This window comes from Typopeltis vanoorti, chromosome 8 (genome assembly GCF_054136105.1).
Source record: "Typopeltis vanoorti isolate ZY-2024b chromosome 8, IOZ_Tvanoo_1.0, whole genome shotgun sequence".
NCBI classification, from domain to species: Eukaryota; Metazoa; Arthropoda; class Arachnida; order Uropygi; family Thelyphonidae; genus Typopeltis; species Typopeltis vanoorti.
Genome location: NC_143556.1, coordinates 7,949,216 through 7,966,714, shown reverse-complemented (window position 1 = coordinate 7,966,714; position 17,499 = coordinate 7,949,216). Strand labels below are relative to the sequence as shown.

Genomic DNA, 17,499 nt, shown 5'->3' with positions numbered 1-17,499 from the left:
TTTGCACCAACCTTATGCAATGGAATTACCATACATTCCTTCCATTCCTGTGGAATCTTCCCTGTTCTGAGACTCATATTAAACATCCTGTCAAAGGAATGATCAATTCAGCTGAACACTCTTTTAGCACACATGCTGATATTCCATCAGTCCCTACTGCTGAATTCTTATTCAGTTTGTGCAACAGCTCTAATACCATGGCCTCACTCACCTGCATTTCTTCATCTAGTGAAGAGGTGACTGTGAGCTCAATGTTGTGTTCACTAGGTTGATAGCTTTTAACGAAATGGGCACTCATTAACTGAACAACCTCTTCTGCATCAGTAACCCTCACTCCATCTGGATTTAGAAGGTTATTCTTTTATATTCATTCTTTCTTTTACTTGCAGCATATCGATAGAATTCTTGTGGGTTGTCTTTAGCACACAGAGCCAGTTTATTTTCATATATCCCAACAGTGATTATGCTATGAATGTGCATTCAGTTCTCTATTCATTCTTTATTTCTTTTACTTGCAGCATAATTATAAAATTCTTTGGTTTGCCTTTAGCCAGTACAGACAATTTCTTTCCTACTGTAATAATAAGTGTTGCTTTCCTATACTTGTATTGTAATATATTTATTCTCTTATATCTCTATTCTTTAGCTTTATCTTTATTCTATATTACAAATTAGCTGTGTGCGCTTTCTCTCTCATAACCTTTCTCACTTACTCTACTGCTTATTATATTTATCCACCTTCCGTATTTATTAGTAGTATGCCAATGAACACTGGAAAATTTATTTGTTAGACTGCGCCATCCAATATATCAATATTCGGCATAAGACTCAATAAAATGTCGGATAGATCTCTCTCTCTCTCTCTCTCTCTCTCACTAGCATAAATCCCATCAACAATGTTTCCATAAACAGTCATGGTTCATAACTAAACTGCACTCTTAATGGCTTAGTTATTTTCCGCTCAAGGTCCGATTTTATTTAGCAACAGTGCAGTTGTAAAAATAAAGAATCAGGCAGCACTCTTTTAAAAAATATATGAAACACATTTATTTACTTTAATATGAAATATACATGAATCAAACGACAAGGAGATTGCTTTCTCTACCCATCTAAAAAATTCTTTAGCATAAAATTAGAACCCTTTTACTTCAATATTGAATATGCTCTTTAACTCAAACACTTATTAACTCTCTGCTTACAAATTCAACTTATTAAACTTCTAGTTTACTCGCAAAGAGGCTACTTAACTCTCTATTAAGTTATTTTTGCAAATTTTGATATCATCTTCTAACATGCCAATTGACTCTCTTATGGGCACTTCTTATTACTTTTAAACTAATTCTTAACAGTCCCTATACAAGATATCTCCTAGATTATAAGCGAAAATATACAAAAGTATGTAACTTACAGAGGCTCTGTATCACACATTCAGTCAAGAGTCTTTTACTAAAGTCTTTATGGCTTTTCTCTCATCTCGAGTTTTAGACTTCTTTCTGGAGTATCTTGCTACAGTGGTATCATGTCGGGATATTAGTGGGCTTTTGGACTGCAATCTGCAGTACTCGAATAGCACATACAAGAGGTTTCAGCGGGAAAATTCTCCTCTTGATCCTTACTTCAGGAACTTCTGCTTCTAATTGCTGCCACTTCTGCTACTAATCTCCAATGACTGCAACTTCCAACCACTGATGACTGATCTGGCTCTCTTTGGTAACAGTGCTTCGCCTTTTGCTCTCTCAGCACCTGGAACTCGGCTCTCCTCTTTAGTAACTGGGGTCTTGCCTCTCCTCATTCTCTGCTGCCTCTGCTCTGGTTTGGACTCTGCTTATAGTCTGCAGCTTGCTTCCGTCCTGGTTCTGACTGCCTCTAGTTCTGACTTCTGATGACTCTCTCTTGACGACTGGAAGCCCTTTATGCTCGGCCCAGTCTTCTTTTATTTTGCAATATCGGGATCTTCCACTAAGGGTAGTAAACCCCCGAAGAAAATCGGAATTTCTCCTTGATCCCTTTGATAAGGACGGTCCGTGCTCTCTTTTTCTTTTTTATCTTGCCGGTCAGCGGAAATTCCCCTAAAATTAGCGGATCTATTTGATACTTCTCTTGTCCTTTCAGGCCACGGAAACTTCTCTAAACCTAGCAGCACTCTTAGATACTAACTTTAAAGGTGTTAGCGCAGAGCTTGTAAGTACTTCTCTCATACACAAAACTAGTAAACAACTTTCCTGCACTCTTACACATAATTATATACAAAGTTCCAATGGCAAAGCATTGCCTTTGTTGTTGACGTTAAAACAGTAAATACATTCACTTCCCACAGGGTTAACTACATTAATGAAAATACATACATACAAACAAGATTATTTTTGTAACAGTTCACATGAGACTTGACCTCTGTAAAAGATCAATGTGAAGCGCTTTGGTATTTTTAAGCTACATTGAGATTTTCACTACTCCAACTTAGCTGTCCATATATACTCATAACTTTTCTGGCCTGAGCTTTATATGTTTCATAACTCCTCTCACTCTTATTCTCACAATATTCTTTCACTCCCATTCTAATTGTTCTTCGTTTAGGTGAATTTCGTTTAACTATATGGATGTTCAAATCAGGACAGGTTATATGCTGAACCACAATTTTGGAAATTATGACAAACTCAAGAGAATAGTATTTTTGGTTACAAAGTATCAGTTGTTGAATGGGAAAGATATCATGCACTGCTGATATCTTTCCCATTCAATAACTGATACTTTGTAACCAAAAATACTATTCTCTTGAGTTTGTCATAATTTCCAAAATTTTGGTTCAGCATATAACCTGTCCTGATTTGAACATCCATATAGTTGTTGTTTCCCAGTTCAATACTGAATGATCACTGTCACAAACTAGTTGCAAAAAGTCACATCCTTAACTGAGACATCTTCTAATGCTGTGATTAAATCTAACATTCTTTTACCTCCACAGATCACCACGATAGATTACCACATGACAAGTTGATAGTCAAATGAGAGGAGACGTGATTGTATGTTAGACTAGTGCATTGGATTGAGGATTGGCTGTCTGATAGGTATCACCAAGTTGTATATGGGGAGCAGTATCCCAGAAGAGGAAAGTCACTACTGGTGTGACTCAGGAGTCTGTTTTAGGGCCATAGCTGTTTAACTTGTATGTTAATTATATTGGGAAAGATTTGAATTCAATTATTCAATTATTTGCAGATGATGAAAAATTGGGATGAACTATAAAGAGCAGTGCAGATGTGGCCTTACAAGAAGACTTAAATAGACTGAGTGAATGGGCATGGGAGGGGGGATGCCAATTCAATGTTGTAAAATGTAAGGTTTTAAAATTTGGAAGAAAAAAAAAAAAAAACATGGGATGTAGAATTTACACTTGATGGGGATATATTATTGTAGGTGGAGGATATAAGAGCTCTTGGTGTGATTATGGATAAGGATCTGAAATTTAGAGGGCATATTACCAAAACTGTGAGGACAGCACAATGAATTCTGGAAATGATGCAGAGGACACTGACTTGTAGAAGTAAGGAGATTCTGATTTCATTGTATAAGGTTCTAATTAGGCCACATATGGACTACTGTGCTTAGATTTAGTCACCTGGTTCTCAAATTGATGAAGAGATGTTGTAGAGGATCCAGAGGTGATTGACGAAAATAGTTTCTGATCTCTGGAATGTTGAATATGAAGAAAAGGTGAAACAATGTAATTTGCAAAGTCTAGTGGACAGGAGGAGAGTGGGGGTGATATGATGGAGATGTATAAGTTAGTAAGGGGTTATTATAGGATTAACGTTGTAGATGTTTTTCATAAAATGGTGGGAGATAGGGGGGAGGAGTACAAGAGGTCATCCTTGGAAGCTTTATAAGGAGGGTGTGAGCAGGGGAGTGAGAAGTAGGTTTTTTGCATGCAGAGTTGTGAATGATTGAAATGCATTGTCTGAGAACATTGCGTCTGCAGAGGCGTGGTGTGATGAGCTGTGTGTCTATGACAAAAGGGACTTTCTAGATGAGTCTGTGACTCCATGAGACTTTGGAATGATAATCATAATAATAATAATTATTATTATTATTATTATTATTATTATTAATAAATGCATAGCATTTTTGTTAGAAATGTCAATTCAAAGTTCCAAGAGAATACCATGCATCTCATAAAAACTTAAATAAGGAGCATATATTTACAGCTCTTGTTTTAATTGTTCATTTGATCCTCACACAAGAATAATGAAATATATATTTTTTCTTTTTTCCTGCAGAATGAATATTACTTTCAGTAAACTGTATACAAAGCCATACTGTCGGATAGCACCTTACCTTGTTGGAGCATTAGTAGCATTTGCACTACATCAGACAGGAGTTCAGAAAAAATTTCTTCAGTGGGTATGTGTATTATTTGACCAGCATTTGAAAACTAATTAAAAATTGCTTTGAATTGAACCCATTCAAATATCATTTCTAAAACAAATTGAATGTGTATATAGCAAATTAAAGTAGTATAAAAATTATCATTATCATATTAGGTCATGTGTTTTGCATTATGGGATACATACTAAGGCAAAGTAATATAAAATCATTAGCTTCTATATACACGAAGCTCGGACTTAAATATATTTCATGTGCAAAACTTTGTTTTGCTTCCTTGGGAAAAGGATTAAACCCAAGTATAAAATTGCTTGGCATCTTTAACGTATAATCAACCCAAGGTAAAAAACTTTCTACACCATTCTCTCATCCAGAGATTTTTATTAATAAGATCAAGCACCGTTTATCTTTTTGTACATGAGATATGTATGGCTTCTGCATTACTTTAACCTTGGTATCTCTCCTGGGTCTGGCTCCCACTGATGAGACCTCAATAAAGGTGAAAACCAGTCTGGGTAGTGAACCTTTCCATTATGCATTGCATTATACACGTCCGAAAGGGGGTATGCTTTGCATTATGGGATCCTAAGGCAAATGATATGAAATCATTAGTCTATATACAAGTAGCTCAGATGTGAATATATTTCACATGCAAAAAGGGTTTTACATATGAAACTTTGTTTTGCTTCCTTGGGAAGAGAATTAAATGATTAAAACCAAGTATAAAACTTCTTGGTATCTTTAACATATAATAAACCCAAGGTAAAAAAACTTTCTACACAGCTCATCACCCCATGCTTTAAGTGCACTCACCATATCCAATTACATACTGCTCTCTATGCAAAAATCCCACTTCACACCAACTGATCACACTCTACTTATACAGCTTCTAGGGATAGCTTCTTGTTATTCCCCAGTCTTCTCCCCCCCCTGCATTCGATGAAAAACTTCTTCCACATTATTCTGGTAATAATCCCTTACCAACTTATGTATCCTAATCATTTCCCTTCCCTCACTCCCTCCTTAAACTCCATTCAACTAGACTCTGCAAATTGCATTTTCTCAATCCTTCTTCATATTCAACATTCTGTAGACCACAAAGTGCCTTAGTCACTCATCTCTGGATCCTTTTCAATATCACTCATCCTTTTCAAAACTAGGTGACTAATTCTGTGCACAGTAATCCATATGTGGCCTGATCAAGGCTTTATACAATGGAACCTTATTCTCCTTACTTTTATATATCAGTGTTATCAACATCATTGTCATGATATACTGTGCTGTACTCACAATTTTAGCTATGTGTGTCCCCTAAGTTCTTAACTTCTTTACCTCCTCTAAGATATCCCCACCAAATGTATATAGTTTTTCCACTCCAATTTTTCAAAAATGGAAATGAAACGAAAGGTAGAGACACTGAGGGAGTGAAAGAATGCAAGAATGAAGAATTGAAAATTAGTGATAAGGGAGCAAAAGAAAGTATGAATGAGGAAATGGAAGCGAGGTGCGACAGAACGAGAGGTAGTGAGACTGTAGGACTGACAGAGAAAGAAATTGTCATAATGCAAGATTTGATAAAACAGTTATTAAAAATGTAAAATGAAATGACGAATATGTGGAATAATGTTAGACATCTAGTGAAAACTAATGAAAGTGTGCAAGAGAATAGAATGAAAGAAAGTGATTCCAGGATAACAGTATATGGAGATTCCGCAAATTGAGAGAGAGAATCCATACTAAGATCACACTAACTTACATATATATATTTAAATTTTTATATAATGTAAACTTTTAAGAAATAAAACATTTGATTATAATGTAAACTTTGTATATATTCATTTAACAAAAGAATTCAAGAAATTTGCTTGAAAAAATAGATGGTGCCCGTCGCCCTACCGGTATTTTAGAATGTGCTGTAGGAAACAAAAAAGGTAGGGAACCCCTGTTCTAGAGGATTAGGAGTAGCACTGGCATGCTTCTCTAATAAGAGTCTTGCACTAGCACAGATTCCAAGGGAGTGGAAAGAGGGTAACATTGTTCTACTGCATAAAAGTGGTGATAAGACTGTAGCTTCAAATTATAGGCCAGTCTGTATATCTGGAATTGTGGTGAAGGTACTGGACAGATATTGTGGAGAAGTTGGGATACAAAAATGGGTTGATAACAGCAGTATTCTCTGTGGTTATCAGCATGGGTTTGTTAAGAGGAGATCATGTTTCACTAACTTATGTACTATAACAAGGTGACAAATACCTTGGTCATGGGAGATGCATATACATTGGTGTACTTGGATTTTGCTAAAGCTTTTGATAGACGGCCACACAACAAGCTGGTAAATAAATTGAAACAGATTGAATTCAATAATAGCCTTCTGAGTTGGACCAGGGACTGGCTGTGAGATAGGTATCAGAAAGTTGTATATGGAGGTACAGTATCCCAAAAAGATGAAGATCACTAGTAGTTTACTACAGGAGTTAGTTTTTGGACCATTGTTGTTCAGTTTGTATATTAATGTTATTGGGATCTGCATATCACTAGTTAAGCACATCTTAACTGGGAAGAGCAATGGAGAGTCAAGTAGATGTTATGTCCTTACAAGAGGACTTGAATAGATTGTATGAATAAGCAGGTGAGTGGAACAGCTTAGTGTTGCAAAGTATACGGTTTAAAATTTGGTATGCAACAATGGGATGCTACGTATACACTTGGTAGGGAAACTTTAAAGGAAGTAGAGGAGATGAGAGATCTAGGAGTGATGGTGGAGAAGGATATGAAATTCAGGGGCCACATTACACAAGTTGTGGAGATGTGACATTGGATAATAGTAATGATGCAGATATAGAAGTTATAATGCCATTGTATAAGATCTTGATCTGTCCTCATATGGATTATTGTGCAGATTTGGTCGCCAGGTTTTCATGGTGACAAGGTTATGTCGGAAAGGGTCCAGAGAACATTCACAAAGGTGATCAGTCTTTGGAATGTGGAGTATGAGTATAGATTGAGGGAATGTAAGTTGCAAAGCCTCGTGAATAGGAAATATGATTGAGACATATAAGGTATTTAGGGGTTGTTATCAAGTCGATATGGAAGGGATTTTTCGTAGAATGGGAGAGGGGGTAGAAGAAGAAGAAGAAGAAGAAGCCATTGCTGGAAATTGTATAAGGAGAGTGTGAGCAGAGGAGTGAGGAGAAGGTGCATTGAGAGGGGTTAATGAGTGGAATGCATTGCCTGAGTGTGTTGTGAATGTAGAAACACTGAATCAGTTTAAAGCATAGTTGAATGTGCATTGTGTGCAATAGTGCGTACCTCCCACAATGAGTCTCTGACTCCATGGAGGTTAGATGTTAATAATAATTATACCTTGCAACATGTAAGTGGTAATCTCACTCATCCCATCTATTCAGGTTTCTTATAGAGCCACAATATTTTCTCTTCTCCTCATAATTCTTTAAAACTTTGCATTATCCACAGACAACTACATGTTACCATTATTCCCCTTCTATCATTTGCATACATGTTAAACAAAAACAATTCCAAAAGCAACTCTCTTGAGGTCATCCCACTTCATGGCTAGTCATGAAGATTTATTACACCCAAGCTTTATTTGCTTACACTTGGATAAAGCATTATACAATAACATAATTTCTCGCCAAGTAGAAGTGACTTTTCTTTTCTGGGATATTGCTTCCCCATTCTCCCAGGTACAATTTGCTGGTAATTATCAGACAGCCAGTCTCCAATCCAGTACACCGATCTCTTATCCAACCCAATCCATTCCAGTTTAATTACCAATTGGACATATGGTATACCCAAGAAAAGAGCTCTGTAGTACTTTATTATTATTATTATTATTATTGTTCCGGGAAACTCCAAGGAGTCGACAGACTCATCGAGGGAGGCCATAACATCAGGTCAAGAACAACTATTCGACATTGACACAGTATCTATCATACCTTGTCTTGAACTCATTCACGGTCGTAGCACCCACAACAGACTCTGGAAGCTTATTCCACTCATTCACCACTCTCCAAGTAAAAAACCTAGCTCGAACACCCTCGTCAACCACCCTCTTGCCCAGCTTCCATGCATGGCCCCTAGTCCTCCCACCACCAGTCATATTTTCAAAAATATCTTCTGGATCAATCTTATAGAAACCCTTCAGTAATTTGAATGTCTCAATCATATCACCCCTCCTTTGCCTATTGTCCGATCTCTGCAACCCACAAATCTTCAACCTATTCTCATAAGGTTCATTTCACAGACCTGCTATCATCTTGGTCACTCGTCTCTGGATCTTCTCCACTTCCTCCCCATCACGAAGAAACCCTGGTGCCCATAACTGAGCACAGTAGTCCAGATGGGGTCTTATCAATGCTCGATACAGAGGAACAACAACTTGTTTGTCTCTGCATGTTAAAGTATTTTTCAGAAGCCAAGTGATTTGATGAGCTGATTTAGTCACTTTTGCAATGTACCCCCTAAACTTCAATTCCCTATCCACCAACACTCCCAAATCCCTGCCCTCATCAATCTCCTGGAATACGGTTCCACCAATGCCATATACTGCTGCTATTCTTTTCTCCCCAAAGTTTCACCTTACACTTTGCCACATTAAATTGACATCCATTTTTCCTAGCCCAGTCCTCCAACCTATCCAAATCATCCTGTAAAATTTTGACATCCTGTCACTCACAATTGCTCTACCCAACTTTCCATTATCAGCAAACAAGTGAACACTTCCTCTCAAATCCTTTCCTATATCATTGATGAACAAATTGAAAAGCAGTGGTCCAAGAACAGAGCCTTGCGGCACACCACTAGTCATAAGCCGTCTTTTAGACTCCACTCCTGAATAAACCACTCTCTGGTATCTCTCCTTCTATACCCTCCTATCCATCTCACCAACCCTATATCTATCCCCATCTGCTCCAGTTTACTGATTAAGATTCCATGTGGTATCCTATCAAAGGCTTTGGCGAGGTCCAGTAGTATCACTGTAAACCATTACCCTTATCCAGTTCAGCCGTCACTGTGTTATAAAACGTGAACAAGTTACTGAGGCATGATCTACCCTTCACAAAACCATGTTGTCCCCCATACAATATCCCATTTTCATCTCTCCAATCCTGTATTGTTTTCTTGACTAATTTCTCTAAGACCTTGACAATGATTCCTGATATGCTAATCGGTTGGTAATTTACAACAGCAGTCTTGGAACCCCCTTTCTGCAGTGGAACTATTTTCCCCTCTTTCCACCCGCTTGGGACTAACCCAGACCCGAGACTCAAATTAAACAAAATGGTCAAGAGTACTGACAATTCTTTAGCTGCTTCTCGTACAACACGAGCTGGTATACCATCCAATCCCACAGATGTATTGACATTGAGGTTATGCACTAGACTACTCACCTCCACTTCATTCACCACAATTCCCGTATAATCTACTGGTTTATTCGTTTCTGCATTGTCACCACCTGGATGATATATTCTTGCAAAGTGCTCACTCAGTAACTCAGCTATCTCAACTGATTCAGTTACCTCCCTACCATCGGCATTCTTTAAAATCATTCTGCCATGTACGTTTTTCCTTTTACTTGCTACATATCTAAAAAACTGTTTAGGATTCTCTTTAGCCTGCATGGCTAATGTTCTTTTGTAATCCTTTTTTGCTTTTCTTACCACACTCGTTACCCTTCTGGCCTGCGTTTTATACCGTTCATGTGCCTACCGGTCACCTTTCTCCTTAAATTCCCTCCATAGTTGTTTCTTTTTTTGCAGTTCAAGCTTAATGGTGTTATTCATCCATTTAACCCCTACTTGATTTTTATTCGCACTCTAGGTATACAGTCAGCCATTGCTTCATGCAAGCACTTCTTAACTACCTCCCATGCACTATCAACTTCTAGTCCTTGCAGTTGTACATGCCACGGCACTGAACCAATCAAACCCCTAAGCTTGTCATATCCATCTATATCCACACTATATCCATCAAATTCAATCCCACTAGCTATATCATCTACAGTCAGCCATGATTCACTAATGCCAATAACCTGTGGTCTGAAAGTGCCAACCATGGCCAAAAACTCTTCCTTCTTGTTCCTAATACTCCTAGCATTAGTGTACATGAATTTAAGACCCCCATTAGTCCCAACCCTACCTTGATGCCTTATATTAACTATCTCACTCTGATTTATTGTCCTTGTTCGCTCAGGCATATTATATTCATTCATACATTCAACTGCCTCCCTAAGGACTGCATATCTACCCTCCCCCTTTAATAAATCTAGTTTCCCTGAATTTGCACATCCACTACATTCAGGAACACTTTCTCAAGTCTCCCTACACCATAACCATTCAAATGCAAGCCATCAATCTTATATAGATCCTTTCGCCCATCGAACTCACTCCACACATCCACAAATTCCACACCACTCTTCATACATAACCCACGCATAAAGTCATTCGCAATTATGGCCCTCCTTTTAAACATATCACTGTCATACCGTTGCAAAAGACTAATCATTCTAACTCTCTCACTCTTTTCTTTTGCTACCTCAAACAATTCATTCAGGTCATCTATCATTTCATATGATTTTATCTCCTTTCAAATCATTCCTTATTGGCCACCCTTCTCTTAGACTTAGCAACTCCATACATATTCTTAATACCTATCAGTCAGCCATTCTCCTTTCCATGTCACAAACCTATGTTGCACATGAGTTTGTATGACAACCTCTTTTGTGCAATCCTTTCAAATGTCTTTGAAAAATCTAGAAGTATAGTGATATATCCATTCCCTCTTGTCCTACTCTGCAGGCACTATTATAATACATGTCTCTCTTCTAGAGTGGATTTAATCTACTCACCTCTAGATGCCAATAAGCACTTCAGAGATATTGATTGGTCTATAATTGGTTGCTTCTGTTTTAGATCCACTCTCATTAAGTGCTCGTTAAGATGCAAACTGAATAACTAAATCCGAAGAATTGCTAATTCTATTGCATATTTCTTCAGCACTCTGACTGATATCTCATTTCCAGTAACACTTTCTACAGTGCACTCACTCCAAAGCCATTCAAATGCAACCATCACCCCTGTATGATTTCATGTTTCCCTCAAACACATGCCATACATCCACAAACTGGACTCTCTTCTCCTCACACAGCTTCGTGAGGTTACCATTCATGATTTTGGCTCTCTCTCTGTTGCAACTCATCATTCTCATACCTTGGTAACACAATGATCACCTTTCCTATTACAATGTTATCTTTCATTCTTCTCAATAGCTTCTTCCTGATAATCGCCCAAACATCCTCCTTATGTTCCCTTAGATCATCTCTTTCCATAATCACAACTAACTCTCTTGCTCGTTTCTTTCTCATGTGCAATACTTTAATTATCCTACTCATTCTCCTTCCTGGATAGCAGACCTTATGGATTCTCTCTCTCAATTTGCGGAATCTCCATATACTGTTATCCTGGAATCACTTTCTTTCATTCTATTCTCTTGCACACTTTCATTAGTTTTCACTAGATGTCTAACATTATTCCGCATATTCGTCATTTCATTTTACATTTTTAATAACTGTTTTATCAAATCTTGCATTATGACAATTTCATTCTCTGTCAGTCCTACAGTCTCACTACCTCTCGTTCTGTAGCACCTCACTTCCATTTCCTCATTCATACTTTCCTTTGCTCCCTTATCACTAATTTTCAATTCTTCATTCTTGCATTCTTTCACTCCCTCAGTGTCTCTACCTTTCGTTTCATTTCCATTTTTGAAAAATTGGAGTGGAAAAACTATATACATTTGGTGGGGATATCTTAGAGGAGGTAAAGAAGTTAAGAACTTAGGGGACACACATAGCTAAAATTGTGAGTACAGCACATTATATCATGACAGTGATGTTGATAACACTGATATATAAAAGTAAGGAGAATAAGGTTCCATTGTATAAAGCCTTGATCAGGCCACATATGGATTTCTGTGCACAGAATTAGTCACCTAGTTTTGAAAAGGATGAGTGATATTGAAAAGGATCCAGAGATGAGTGACTAAGGCACTTTGTGGTCTACAGAATGTTGAATATGAAGAAGGATTGAGAAAATGCAATTTGCAGAGTCTGCAAATTGCATTTTGCAATTTTGCATTTTGCAATAGCTTTCATACATTTAACCTATTACCCTGTGTCCTTTTATCTAGTTTCACCTCAACACCCAAATAAGTAACTTGGAATATTTACTTTATGAAAGTGATTGCTTAACAAATCAGCTATTACTAAAGCATATGGAACTTTCTTACCTTTTGTACTCACTAAAGTAATTCTTCTATGTTCTTTTTACATAGTGTAAAAATTCTGATTTCCCTTTGGTCATAAGGCTAACTTCTTTTCACAATTTGATTTTGCATTCCTCACCATAATGTCACTTTCCTGGTTTGCTTTTTTTATATATATATACTGCTCCTGAGTGTGGTCATTACCTTTTTTTCCCCAGTACTGGATCCATAACATTTCATTTTGGATACTGGTCTTGCTAGTAATTATCAAGGTCTTATTCATCTATTTAACACCTGTATGACTTCATCTACTGACTCTAAGGATGCAGTCAGCTTATAGTTTCCTTCAGACATCTTTTCACCACTTCTCATCTGCCGCTAATTCTTCTACCATGATGTTTTTCATACCAAGGCACTGTTTCCAGCTGTCTTTACAGTCTATCACAATACTATCTGCCTTAAAGCTCAACATATATATCCTTTTTTATTCAAAACTCTCATATGATTTCTTATCTCTAATTTAAATGATTCCTCTTGCCAACTGGAGGCAAAACAGCTACCTTATTTATATAAAGAATTTTACTTGCTATTACTTGATCTAATATTCTTGCTCCAAAAGTCCCTCTATCACATGCTGCTAAGATAGTATAGTTATTCTTCAATAATTACCTTAAGCAGTACTCCATAATCTTTCCTTTGTTTTGCATGCTTTCTCCTCATTCCGGTCTGTTTCTCTATAGATGGAATCACCCATAAATAGCTCTGCCTTTATCCATAAGGCTATCTGTATATCTGATCACTATCCTCTGCCAAACAGCCTGACCTGCAGCAGAAATCTATGCATTTTGTTCTGTTAATCTCTACATTGCATCAAACAGTCTGAATTCCATTGCCTATATTACTCATATTACTACAACTATCATCATTCAGGATCTCTACTCTGGTTGGATTTAATCCTTCCACAGTCATCAGCAATACTTTGTCACCATTTCTCTCCTGCCTGTCCTTCTTGAATGCACAGTACCCATCAGATTCTATTCTTGTGAGTTTATCCTCATCTGTTAGCCAGTTTTGCTAATGCCAATAAATTTTGGTCCCCTATCATTTACTAATGCTAAAAATTAATCACCCTTTATTCCTGTTGCTTCTGCCATTTGTGAATATGCATCTACCATCTGCCAGACAGATATGCATTTAATAACTTTTAAAATTTGATGGGTTCAAACAAGCAGCCTGAGTAGATACAGCAACCAAATTCTTTATCTCACTGTTCTGAACACTGCTTTTTTTATATGAAGAAATTATTATGTTGTTATCCCTTCAATGCTATCACTCTCTTTCTCTGTCATATTCTTATGACAGAGAAAGAGAGTGACAGTATAGAACACCTAATAGTATATGTAATTAATTCATCTTTCAAGCATAAATTCTTTGTCATCAAAAATACTCTATCTATCAACACACTATATACTATTTCTCCTGCACAATGATTTTCACTGAATCATTGGCTATTACAGCCATCCATTTCAGCTCACTCATGTCATATCTTAACAACAGGCTCATAGTCTTGACACGCTCTGCTCTTCTCTTCTCTTGCTTCTCATTCAACAATTTTTGCACATTCTATCTCATTATATTCAGACAATAGCAACGTGGGAAAAGAGGATCAGCAGCTATAGTATTTAACACTGATCATGAAAGTGAACTTCTTGAATGGTAAGCAATTTCAGATACAGGACAGCAATGTGAGTGTATTCTAAAATAAAAATTAAAACAGAAATGTCGTTCTTGTATTACTACATAAGATCTAATAGGGAAGAAGTCAGAGAATATTTTGAGTGATTGGAAAAAGAATTCAACAATGGCTTGCATTATACCCTGAAAATAATACTGCTCTTCGAACAGCCAAACATTTTCCACATGGTGCCCACTTGGACTGGAATACTTGGAAAACCCTCAACAGACCTCAAACGACAGAAGACGCTGCAAACAAAACCTCATCAAACGGGGCTACCTCACTGGCCCAGACAATCGTGACAACCCAGTCCGTGGAACACCTTCTTTCTTGCCCCTTTCTTCCATCACCTTGCACAAAAGAGGATCTTATATCCTGCACAGAAAGAGCAGTTGATTGTGCAAGATACTGGAGGAACATCTGACCATATTTATTGTATATAAGTTATGTATAGTTTCCTTTTTTTCATATTTAATTATTATTCCCTGTATAATTCACCTACCAAATCTAAGCTGATCTCATTGTAATATATCCTAATTTGTTGTAAATCATGTTGTACCCCTTACTTACTACTGTACTACTTGTGTTTGGATACGAAATAAATAATTGGAAAAAGTAACAGACTTAAAGAAAAAGAATACCAGACATAGAGAAACATGTTAAAAGGGAGAAATTATCAAAATGAATATTATTATTAACTGCTAAACCTTGTTAAGGACTACTCATTACTAATACTACATTCCAACAAAGATAGGCATAAATTCACATAGAGAGAACACATAAGAAATAAGAAAACTATTTGACTATATTACTCTTTCATATTCAACCTGTTTAGTTAGAGGAGACTTGAAATTGTAATTGCCACCATTTGGTTTTGTGCAAGATAAAAAAATGAGTATACTGAAAAGAAAGGTGTGTACAATAGTTTTAGAATAAAAAGAAATCAATAAGCTTTCAGAAATCAACTGTAAATATTATAGGAGAAAAAAATAATGAGGGAGTGACAATAACAACTGAAAGCTCTTAGAGATCCCAACATTTAGAAAGACGTATGCTTTGGCAGTTCATCATCATCATACGTATCAAGGATTTAGGCCTAGTATGGCCTATTCCGGCCTTAGAAGTCATCGTTTAAGAGGACGTCCTGGTTTTCTTTTTCCTAATGGCTTGTACTTTAAGGCTTGTTTTGGTAATCTTTCTGTTTTCATTCTTTGAACGGGTTCCATCCATCTATGTTTATATTTTTTAATGTTATCAATTACTGGTTCTTGGTTTAATTCTTTCATAATATCTTCGTTTCTTTTGTGATCAAATAGGGTATACTTTGCAGTTTTTCTCATAAACTTCATTTCTGCTGTTGTTAATCTTTGTTTGTCTTTTTGTTTTATTGTCCAGATTTCGCTTCCATACATTAAGACCGGTAGGGCTAATGTATTGTATACTTTTAGCCTGGTTTGTTTTTGAACTAGGTTTGGTTTAAATATAGAGTTAATTACTCCTGTTATTTTTAAATATTTTGCAATTTTTATGTTTATCTCTTTTTCATTTTCATAAGTAATCATACATCCTAGGTAGTTAAATGAATTCACCTGTTCTAAGATCTTGTTATCTAATACTATTTTAGTTCTTGCTGGATCTTGTCCTTTAAAGGCCATAGTTTTTGATTTTTCCGTTGATATTATCATACCATAATCTTTGGATATCTCATTTAGATTTAAAATAGCTTTCTGTAAGTTATCTTCAGAATTTGTAATTATTATTTGGTAGTCTGCAAAGAGGAGAGTGTTTAAGTTAACTGTAGGTGAAAGTTTAATTCCTTGATGTAAATTTTTACTCCAATTTATTATTATTTCATTTAAGTAGATATTAAAAAGAGTTGCTGAGAGGGGACATCCCTGTCGGATCCCTTGGTTTATCTCTCTTGTATATGATAGCTCATGATTTAATCTTATTTGTATTTGATTATTTTCATATATACTTGTGACAGCTTTTAGGATATTATTTGGTATTTGTCTTTCTTTTAATATGTTAAATAATGTTTCTTTTAACTTTGTCAAATGCTTTTTCAAAGTCAATAAATGCAATATGTGTTTCTAAATTATATTCTCTTCTTTTCTCTATTATTAATTTTAGGCAGAAGGCTGGGTCTATACATGATCGTCCTTTTCTAAATCCATTTTGTACTTCTAGAATAAAGTTTTCGGAATATTTCATTAGTTTGTTATTTAAGATTCTGCTGTATATTTTGTAACATGAATTTAGTATACTGATACCTCTATAGTTTTTAGGGTCATCTCTATTACCTTTCTTAAAGATAGGAATCGCAATTGCTTTTTTCCATTCTATTGGGGGGACACCAGTTGAGTAAATTTTATTTAAAAATAATAAGAGTCTTCCTTTGAATCTTGTTCCTGCGTATTTATATAGTTCTGAACCTAGCTTATCTTCTCCACGGTGATTTTCCGTTTCTTGTTTCTTTCAGGCTGATTTCTAATTCTTCTTCAGTTATTTCCTTTTCATTTTCGTTAACTGTTTGCCAGTTGTCTTTTTTAAAATATTTGTCTGTCCACAGTTCTGTGTAGTAATTTAGAAATTCTTCTAATTTCAATTCAGTGTTTAATTTTATGTTTTCTTTGGTATCTGCATTTAGGTGTTTCAAAATCTTATATACATTGGGTCTTATTTTATATAAATCATGTTCTAAATTAGAAACAAATTTATTCCATGATTCTCTATGTCTTTTTCTGACCTCTCTTTTAGCTATGGCTCTTATTCTTTTATATTCTATTTCACCTTCTAATCTTTTACTGCTTAACCATTTGTGATAGGCTTCTTTTTTCTTTTTGATTATTTCTTTGATTGTATCATCCCAGATCTTCAGTTTTTTTCTTTTATTGAATTTTTTGGTCTTTCCTAAGCTTTCATTTGCTGCTGCATTTAGTATCGTTTTTATATTAAGCCATTCTATTTCTATTTCTTCATTTTGTTCTATTTTATCTAGATACTGGTTAATTCTTTGTTCATATAGCCATTGTACATTTGTGTCATTCAATAGTCTAGTTTTATAAACAAATGTTTCAATTTTTCTTCTCTGTTCTTGT

General features: G+C 36.0%; 1 protein-coding gene across 1 annotated transcript in view; it reads left to right on the top strand.

Moving 5' to 3' along the window:
* Window positions 1-17,499, top strand: part of LOC150103710 (nose resistant to fluoxetine protein 6-like) — a 185,264-nt gene that overhangs the window by 125,391 nt on the left and 42,374 nt on the right. Inside the window, exon 6 of the mRNA XM_090397060.1 lies at window positions 4,275-4,398. Within this exon, the coding sequence (XP_090253186.1) occupies window positions 4,275-4,398 (124 nt within the window). The remainder of the gene's footprint in view (window positions 1-4,274; window positions 4,399-17,499) is intronic.